Source organism: Microchirus variegatus, assembly GCF_963457635.1.
Source record: "Microchirus variegatus genome assembly, chromosome: 23".
Taxonomy (NCBI): domain Eukaryota; kingdom Metazoa; phylum Chordata; class Actinopteri; order Pleuronectiformes; family Soleidae; genus Microchirus; species Microchirus variegatus.
The window spans coordinates 7520633-7531142 of record NC_139824.1 but is presented as its reverse complement, the minus strand read 5'-3'; the positions used below and the strand labels follow the sequence as shown (position 1 = coordinate 7531142).

The 10510-nt window shown below is 40.9% G+C and overlaps 1 protein-coding gene across 1 annotated transcript in view; it reads right to left on the bottom strand.

The window, feature by feature from the left end:
- Nucleotides 1-6662: 6662 nt before the first annotated feature.
- The window catches only part of mtnr1aa (melatonin receptor 1A a), a gene marked incomplete at both ends in the record, with an annotated part of 39268 nt that continues 35420 nt past the window's right edge, over nucleotides 6663-10510 (bottom strand). The window contains one exon of the mRNA XM_083909715.1: nucleotides 6663-7531. Coding sequence (XP_083765841.1) covers nucleotides 6663-7531 — 869 coding nt within the window. The remainder of the gene's footprint in view (nucleotides 7532-10510) is intronic.

Below are 10510 nucleotides of genomic sequence, written 5' to 3'. Positions count from 1 at the left end.
CAGCACGTTTTAATCTGATTAATCTGATCTATAAGAGTTGATCTTTGAGCAGATTTCTGTTTAATTTATATTTTAGAGTAGTGAACAGTCTCTTTTTTATCATACAATATCACAATACTGGAGAATGATGTTGGTGAAGCTGCACTTTAGCTGTTTAGAGATACTAAAACTGTATCCTCTGAATAAAAATGTTATTGATTAGGTGAGTCTGTAGGGCAGTCGTGTAAAGGTGAAGGACACAGCTGAGCCAACACTGCCTTGGGAGGCATTCCCACATTGGCCGTGTTAGCAGAGAAGAGCATCTATCTACTTTCACAAATCGAGGCTATATTAGAGAGGGATTTAACTCCAGCTGAATCATCCTTGACACCAGAAGATGTGTTTGTTTTGTGTTAAAGGTCGAAGAAAAATCTCAGCTCTTGCAAATGTGTTAGGTTTGTCCAGATGTTTATTAAGAATTGCCTATGCTGCAAAGCAAAATTAAAGAGGAGAGACTATGCAAAATCAACTTTTTAATCATTTAAATCCTTATATGTGGGACTCTAGAGGCCCTATCAGTAGGCAAAGTGTGAAAAAAAGATGACTCACTCATGTTTTTGTGGTCCTCCTCAGTCTAAGTACAGGAGATGAAACAAGTGATGTTGACTTCCGTGCTCATTGGGACGTCACAATTCACTAAATTCCTGGAATTGTTGTCTCGCGGAGCTCCGCTTTGTCCGTATAACACGCGAGAGTGCTGGCAAGGGCAACGATATCCGAAAACCAGAAGACTGCAAAGTCTGCAAAAAGTTCTATTGTTGGCTCCACAGTGCAGCACAGAGTCCTACACAAACTTCCAGCCTCAGAGGATTTATCTGTCCAGTGGATTCATGTTATATAAGATGGAAATGTGCCTGCTAGAGCCTGCAAATGATTACTTTTCCAAATGCTAACTACTGTTAGCTCCCAGTAGCCTCTGTGGCTGATGTCATTTCCTGTCCCTTAAGTTTCCAAGTTTCTTTTTTTAAGGTGGACCTTTAAGGTGGACCTAAAGAGATACTACTAAACCGAGCGTTCTGAACAGAGCTGTTTTTGCAGGATGATTGAACTGCTGTGGTGCTTCACCCTTATGGTTTTTTGACCAAAGCATGTCACAGACATGTTCATTAGGACACCTGGGAACTAGGTTAACTTGGAAAAATAGGGTATAATAACTCCCCTTTAAATAAAGTGGAATAGAGTCTAATGGGCGTGTTTCCACCGGCTCTACTCGCCTCGGCACAGCATGGTTAGTTTGTGTCTCCACTAGCATTGCACCTTTTGCCAGTTACTTTTTTTAGTACCTGATCTGGCTTGGTTCCAAACAATGCTGAGTAGGAACAATGCGTGATATCGCCACTGATTAGTCAGAGTGCCGTCACAGGAAGAGACACCCGACATAAAAATCAAGCCCGAAAAATGCCGAGCTGTAGATCAGTTAAAAATACTTAACAATCCCAAAAATGTGGGTTAATCTTCAACAATTACCAGGGAAATGTCTAAAATCCCAATATTTAACAGAGGACTCTGGTGTTTTTAGCAACAGCACAACTGATCGCGACTGGCATCACAAACCCTCGCCAGTGTATTTCAGTCCATTGGCTGTCAGATGGAGTCTGGGGAGGAAGTACTGAACAAATAGTTTTAATTAACTGATTGTAATGATTCGGTTACACTGAAAACAACTGCAACAACAAGTCACTAGTCACTTGTGTGCGTGTGTAAAACAAAGTCACCGCAGTTTCATGCAGCGGTGCAGTGATGACTTCTCCCGCGTTGAGTAGGTCCTTTTTTTTTGTAGTCGAAATGCAACCTAAACCGTGCCGCGCCGAGGCCATAACTGAGAGTTGGAGAGTTAAAGCAGTCCGAGAAAACACGAGCGCAAACTCGTGCCAAGGCTGCTCAATTTCACACAATGCGACGACACTAATCACCACCAAAGTGTGAAGTCGGTCCATCTGTGCTTATCTGGTGAGTGAAGCTCAGGACAGAGAGCCTTCACCCCAAAATGCCCTGAGAATAAGACTCAACACTTAACTATTGTTCTAGCGATCCAGGCCCGTACTGCAGCAGAACATCAAATGAAGGCAAATGTTGACATATTTCCTGAACACTGTAAGCTTATGCGAGCAAGGCAAACTGAGACAACGTGCCGCGACTTGTGTTTGAGCGAAGTAAAACTAACTAAGAGCAAATGTGATATTACTCTATTGTCCTTTTATGTCCATGCCTCTCTCTCTCTCTCTCTCTCTCTCTGTCCTTCTAAGTCAGTTGAGGCAAAATGTGGTAAAAGGTATGTGCAAAACAACGTCCATTACTGGATGAATGCAGAAGATGAAGAAGATGAGAACAAATGACTGAATGAGGCAAAAAAAGAGTGATGTTACGTAGCAGATATTGTTGCACTGTTCTTCCAAAAAAACAAACAAACATCTAGGTTGCTAATGGTTTCCCCCTCATACAATTGTCACATCACTTTGAGCAAATTGGCTGCTGCCGGTGAGATCATTACGATCTCTTCACCGTCGTGTCTTTATAAAGCCGAGAAGTGTTTCTTCTATACATCTGTTTCTTTCACTGCTATAGGGAGATTTCAACTCAGGTGCCAGCGGTGATTCATCTATGGATTATTTCTCTGCAAGAGAACAGTGGGAGGACAGAGTGGCATTACCAAGCATCTTAGCTATTTAAGTCATCTTTCACTGAGGCTCAGAGCCGACCAAAACAAACAGTGATAACACAATGGCACCTTCCAGGAGAGAGACTTAAGCATGGCCTCTTTATGTAATATCAATTACAGTTTGACTGTGAATCGGTGTCACAAGAAAGAAAGAAAGAAAGAAAGGGAAACTAGGAATTCTTCTGTATTTGGAGATACTTTTCATGGTTTTTTTTTTGTTCGGACCCATTCACTGGTATTGTTTTCACTTCATGACTGTTATTGCATTTCTGTGAGTAGAATTGCTTGTGTCTTAAGCCCAATTTATACTCCTGTGTAAAGTGCTCTGCGTAGGTTACGCAGAGCCCTCTGCGCCGACGGGGAGCCTCTGCGTCGTCTCCGACTGCACAAAATATTTTTTAAGTGTCCGTCACTCCGTCAAGGGACAACGGAGACGGCAAGAGCTGCGATTGGTCCTCAGAACAGGCCGAGCTAACGCTGCTCTGTGCCGGCCACAGTGCGCACCGAGCGTCCACAGAGGCGGAGCTGATCACCGCCGACAACGTCGCTGCCAAACTATGAATACGTCATATCTTAACACACACAGCACATGTTTAGACTCTAAATGGCCAATTTCTCGCCTCGAATGATCTTAAAACTGCGTTCCGTGACACAGAAAAGTGCGAAACGGCCACTTTTTTCAACAACAACAGTCTTTCTCTCTCTTTCTCTCTCGGACGCCATTGCTCACTGTAGCCAAAAGCACAACAACCTTGCGCAGCGACCCCTACTGATCGGGCGGGAAATTGCAGTGCGTATCCGCATCAGTCGGAGAAGTATAATGTGGCCTTTAGCAGGAAGTAGAGGAAGTATGGGGGAAAAAAAGTGCTGGTGTCTGAGTAACGCAGAGTAACGTCCTCCAGAACGATGTCTGTCCGACTGCACTATGATTGACCTTTGTCTGTAACTTTGGTCACACGGTACGAGGTGGTTATGTTTAGGATGGAGACTACGACAGAGGTTGCAGCAAGTAAACCTTGAGGGCTTTATTACAGTTTACTGCTGTGTTAACAGTCAAGAATGAGGATGTTTATCGCAAAGCGGCGATTACGACTTGAAGAACCATAAGTTGTCTTTCTGGAAATAATGTGCTGGTTTCTGAGAATCGGGTTCTTTTATTTATTTGTTTTGCTATTACATTTTCCAGCATGTCAGACATATGGAACATATGTTGAGGGGGTTTGTGCACTGGGTGAACTGGAGGAGAACTTGACTTCAGTCTAATGAATAGATGTGTCCCAATCTTTCCTCCAACAACAACAGTTCTCAGAAATTTAGATCATTTGTGTCAAAGTTGACAGAGCTTAACTGTGGCAGCCGTAAAGCTTCGCTTTGCTTTCCTTGAGATGTTATGTTGGCCCTCGTCCTGGTGGAGGATACATTCTGTTTTCTTTTCCTGGTATTAAATCAGTAATGGAATACAGGCTTGAATCCGTGCCATTTGTCATATAACACCTGACTTAACTCTTCTATTCCAATGTCCATAAATCTAAGGGCCCAGGTTTTTGGTACCACTCCGTTTGGGGCAGTGTAAATCCCTGGGATTTTTACATTTGCTCATCCTCAACCCATTCAGCTGTTTGCTACCACACAGAGCTCTCGGGATTAAACGGACAGAGAAGGGGGGGGCAGGGAGTCTGTGGAGAGCCGGCTCTTTCAGTTCTTGCTTTGGGGATGATGGTGAGCAGCCATTATGTAAGCCAAGTGGATTTCAAATGCACAGTTGAGCCGTTTTCCTCTGTGATGCATTGTGCCTTTGTTTGTGTTCAACCAACAGGGTGAGCCCACGCATGCCATGCAACACACATGCAAACACTGCTGATGTCGTCAGCTATACGGTCCCTGCCCCCTATGCATTGCAGTCGTTAACACTGTGAAGGACTCCGACACTCACCTTGAAATTGTGTCCGCAGACAGAACCTGATCTTCAGCACTGGACAACATCAAACGGCGGAAATGACGACAGAAAGAGTCCGAGCACGGATAAAACAATAATTCATTGGTTGTGTTCAACTTTTGGATCAAATTTCATTACATCACAGATTAGTGGCAGCGCTCAATTCGAGAAAACACATGACATAATTTAAAGGTGCAATCTCATGTTCGCAGACAGAACTATTCAAATACAGTTTTTTTGTTTTTTTTACATACACTCATCTGAAATGGAAGCTGCTTATCAGCATTTTCTGAGACTGTAGCATCACATACTGTACAGTATATTTTCAACAATGACAGTCGACCCAATGCAAAATGCATACATTTTGAGATTTGCGGAGCAATGCACTTTACGGTGCATTAGTACGGAAGCGTTTTGCTGCCACACATACAAAAAAAAGTGGGGTGCTCAGTATTACGTTATAATGAGAAACTATTACGTTATTTCGAGATAAGATGTTTTCTCGTTATAACGAGAAGCTGTCACGTTATTTCGAGATAAGATGTTTTCTCGTTATAACGAGACACTGTCACATTAATTCGGGATAAGATGTTTTCCTGTTATAACGAGAAGCTGTCACGTTATTTCGAGATAAGATGTTTTCTTGTTATAACGAGAAACTGTCACATTAATTCGGGATAAGATGTTTTCCTGTTATAACGAGAAACTGTCACGTTTTTTCGAGATAAGATGTTTTCTCGTTATAACTAGAAACTGTCACGTAATAACGTGACAGTTTCTCATTATAAGGAGAAAACATCTTATCTCGAAATAACTTGAGTTTCTCATTATAACGAGAAAACATCTTATCTTGAAATAACGTGACAGTTTCTAGTTTTAACGAGAAAATATCTAATCTCAAAATGCATGATAGTTTCTCATTATAAGGTAAAAAGTTTCTCGAAATAACGTAATATTTTCTTGAAATAACGTGATAGTTTCTCATTATAACAAGAAAACAATCTTATCTCGAAATAACGTGATAGTTTCTCGTTATAACGTAATACTGAACACCCCACTTTTTTCTGTATGTGTGGCAGCAATATGCTTCCGTACATTTGTACAAAATACTGATCACATCATTTTTTATTTAAGATATTTTGTCATCATTCGTCAAAGCAGTACAGCGTTACACTAATGAAGTGACCCTGAGCAGTCAGACAATCAGATGAGAAAAAAGAAACTAAAAAAAAAACTAAAAACTTACCATGCCTGTTACACTTGTGTGTGCACATAGTTTTCTTGTGCAGTGAGGAAACCGTTTTTAATCTGGCGACTGGTGATGACATTTATACATTAAAATACACTTGTGTTGGTGATTAAATCAAATACAGAGCTGAAGCAGATCCTCATCAGATTTTATTTTGCATATGAACTATTCCTGATATCCATGCATACAATATAATGAGCTCACAAAGTGGCAAACAAAAAAAGAGAAAGAGAACAAGAGAGAAAGAGATCTTTCGTATGAAAATATATAATCCACCTAATGATGGGGATATAATAAGACAGCAGCAACCCACATTGCTTGCACTCAATTAGTGTTACAGTGTCACATACAAGGTTATTAAAATCACTTCATTTATAAACTTTGCGTTATTTAATTTAGTGTCAAAAGTTTGTCTTCATTTCACCGGAAACCTGATATAGCTTAATATTTATCTACATGACATTTCTTACAAAATAAATACTTATATAGAATACATGATACATTTATATCTTCACTGTAAACATGAGAACAAAACCGCCATCATATATTTACTGCACTACAGATACTGCAAAGTCAGACAAAAAGTGCTTGATAAAACAAACGAAAAAAAAAAAAAGATGATATGTGGCCCTGTTGTTCCCGTGATAGTTCAAAGGTCAAATAGCACCATAAGAGTGTGTGGACAGCCCAGAGGAAAGAAGCTGTTAATATAAATATATTTGGTATTTTCATCATATATACGTCACATCATATCTGTCCATGTCCTCTTGTGTTCCTGATCAGACAGAGTCCACTTTAACCTGGTTATTGTTAGTCATGAGTGGTGACGGTTTGCTTTTCAGCCGCTCCCCTGCATCATTTGAGCTGTCCTGGAAGAAGATGCGAGCTGTGCACACTGAAACCACAATGCGCTTGTATTCCCGCCGGAAGTTCTGGTTCAGCACGCCATACACAATGGCATTAAGGCAGCTGTTGAAGTATGCCATGAAGTAACTGGCCACAAACAACCACTCGGGGATGAGAGGGATCACTACCTCCGGTTTGATCGCTACTGCCAGGCCGATGAAGTTTAGAGGCGCCCAGCAAACCGCGAACAGCACAAACACCACAAACATGGTGACAAAGTTTCTAACGTCGTGTGGCGTCAGCTTCGGCCGGTTGTCCGGTTTGACACGTCTCCTCACCTTAATGACCAGTATCCAGATGCGCAGGTAGCAGTAGGTGACAATCATGATGGGTAAAATGAAATGAAAGAAAACCACCGCGATGGTGTACGCTGAGCTGGCTGACTGTTCAAAAGTGCAGGAGTAAACCCGCGGGTCATACTGAAGCGAACCCACAAAGAGGTTGGGCACAATGGCCACAACAGTCAGAGCCCAGATTAACATCACATAGCAGAGTGAGTTTTTGTCACTGTACAGTTTATCGTATTTGAGGCTGTGGCAGATGTAACAGTATCGGTTGATGGCGATGCCGGTGATGTTGAAGATGGAGCCGATGACGCTGACGCCCATGAGGAAGCCGCTGATCTGGCAGTGGACGTAACCCAGGTTCCAGCCATTGTGGAAGATGGAAGTGAGAACCAGAGGGTAAGGATAGATGGCCACCACAAGGTCTGCCACTGCCAGGCTTACCACAAAGACGTTCCCTGCAGAGACACACACACACACAAAAGAGAGGAAAGACAGGAGTCAGTGACAGAGGTGGACAAATTGGTCACTAGGGATGGAACGGTACGGTTTTCCCACGGTTCGGTATGCATCGCGGTTTTTGGGCCACGGTAACGGTACGGTTTATATCTTAATATAAAACTGCTCAGACTAGCAAAGGCAATATTGCATTGTAAAAGCAGATATAATCAAACCACAAACTTTATTTAAACAATCAGATTAAACTGCAAACAGTAACCACACAAATGCAATATAAAGTTCAGTACTATCCAATACAAATAAACAATTTCAACCCACTCACAGAAACTACTTAACACTACAAATACAATCCACGCTGCTCCAAGTGAAAGAGACGGGTGATGGCGACGTAAACGAGCCCAGAGTGAACCCGAAGCGAATGTCTTAATATCCAACTTAAAACTAACTTCACTTCCCATTCTCATCGTAGTCTACGCTGAATCCAAAATGATCCCAGACAGCGGAGTTACACGAAGACGGTGCCTCTTCAAACTTTCTTTTTTCGGGGTCTCGTTCACTCGCCATTGTTTCGGCAGCGCTGATTGGTTCCTGGGAAATTCAGGGACGTTCTGATTGGCTCTTAAGGCAGCATGAGCAGAGTATAGGACTGATGTAATTGCACAGCATGCACGGCTGTACAAAGTTTTGATGAAATTTTGTGATGGGCTGAAATGTCCCAAAATACCACTATTTGCCGCAGTGTATTGAACCGAACAGGGCTTATTGAACGGTTCGGTAAAATACCGAATATTGTTGCATTCCTATTGGTCATCCATATGAACAAGATGAAGAGAGCACAAATTATTGTGCAGACAGAAGGCTACATTGTTTATTTTTGTTATCTGAAAAGGACTGAACCAACATCATACCATGTTTTCTTTCCCCAAACTCTCCAGGAGACATTTGTTTTAGAGTGAATTAAGTTATTGTATAAAGTGTGGTGGTCAGTATTACGTTATAATGAGAAACTATTATGTTATTACGAGAAACTATCACATTATTTTGAGATAAGATGTCTTCTCATTATAATGAGAAAATATTGCGTTAGTTTGTTGTGATAGTTTCTTGTTATAACGAGAAAACACTCTTAGCTTGGAATAACGTGATAGTTTCTCGTTATAACGTAATGGTTTCTCGAAATAACGTGATAGAACTGTTATAACATAATAGTTTCTCGAAATAACATGATCATTTCTTGTTATAACGAGAAAAAAATCTTAGCTTAAAAATACGTGATAGTTTCTCGTTATAACGTAATAGTTTCTCGAAATAACTTGATAGTTTCTCATTATAATGAGAAAACAATCTTAGCTCAGAATAACGTGATAGTTTCTTGTTATAACGTACTAGTTTCTCAAAATAACGTGACAGTTTCTTGCTATAACGAGAAAACAATCTTAGCTCAAAATAACGTGTTAGTTTCTCGTTATAACATAATAGTTTCTCAAAATAACGTGATAGTTTCTCGTTATAACGAGAAAACAATCTTACCTCGAAACAACGTGACAGTTTCTCGTTATAACGAGGAAACATCTTATCTCGAAATAACGTGATAGTTTCTTGTTATAACATAATACTGAGTACCCTACCTTTTTGAGTGGCAGCAATACGCTTCAGTAATTGTACACGCCAAAACACAAAAAAATTAAAAAATATATGAAGGTTTTTCCTTAAAGTTAAGCTTTCAAGCTTGGAACTTTTTGTAAAAGTAAAACTATCACAGTGAATGTGTTCTATGTGATTAGCTGAACTTGATGTACAAGGCTTTTCAAGTATCTACTACTCTTACGTTTAAAAGAAAAGAAAAACCTGCCTGGCAGGAGGGACTAGTCAATCGAAAAAAAAGCTTGAGGATGTTTTGGAAGAGGGTTAGCAGTAATTCAAGTGTATTCAATTTGTAAATATGCTAAAATATGCAGAAACACCAGCAAAGTCCTACAGTCACATCCTTTTGTTTTTGTGACCACTTTGTTACATACTCCACAGGAAAAAAAAAAAAAAAAAACGAAGCCTCAAGGCTGGATTTTGAGAGGGAATGAATTTGCAAATTGCTGCACTTGTGTTAAAGCGTAACACACATTTGGGCATGCTGTGTGAGTGTGTGTACAAACTTCAGCTTGCATTCAAATGTCACTCTCTGATGTTGATGAATAATGTAAGGCAGGGGAGTCCCTGTCACTAAATAATACATTTTTGTAATTGACAGCAAGGACTCTACATTGTTCATGCCAAAAAAAATCTTCTGACGGGGCGGTGAATAATGTTTTCTTTGTCCCCAAACTGGTGGGAAATAATACATTCATAGAGAACACACAAAGGTTCCCGTAGATAAAATTACGTTGTTGATTTTACTTGGTTGACTGGAACTTTCCAGCGAATCATTGACTTGGCGCCACGTTGGGGAGGTGAGAAGGGTACAAATATATTCCTCCCCTGTCTAAATGGGTTTTCTCCAGGTAGACCAGCTTTCTCCCACAGTCCAAAGACATCCCCATGGAAACCCTGTCACACTGTTGCACATGATAAGTGACAGCGACTGTGATCTTCAGCCTCTCTACACATTAAATACGACACCTTCTTCAAGGAGACAAGCAAATATTATATCATTCTCTGTGTAAATAGTCTCACTTTGTGTGTCACGGCACACACGGCTTTGTGTCTACAATTTTCCATAATTACACAGAACTCTGCATTTTGCATTATACACTGTCGAGTGGTCTTTCATCACGCAGCTCCACAGCATTTTCACAGCTGTCACTTATACATCAGTGGAATGTTCTGCATGAATAGTTGCAAGTGCTATATGCCATGAAGTCTAATGACAAGCCCAGGTCCAGGTTTGCCTCTGTGACAACACCCTGTCACAGCTGATATGATGCATCAGCCGCATGTCAGAGGAGAAGAAGCAAGTGCGCCACATCTATCTATCTCTACAATCA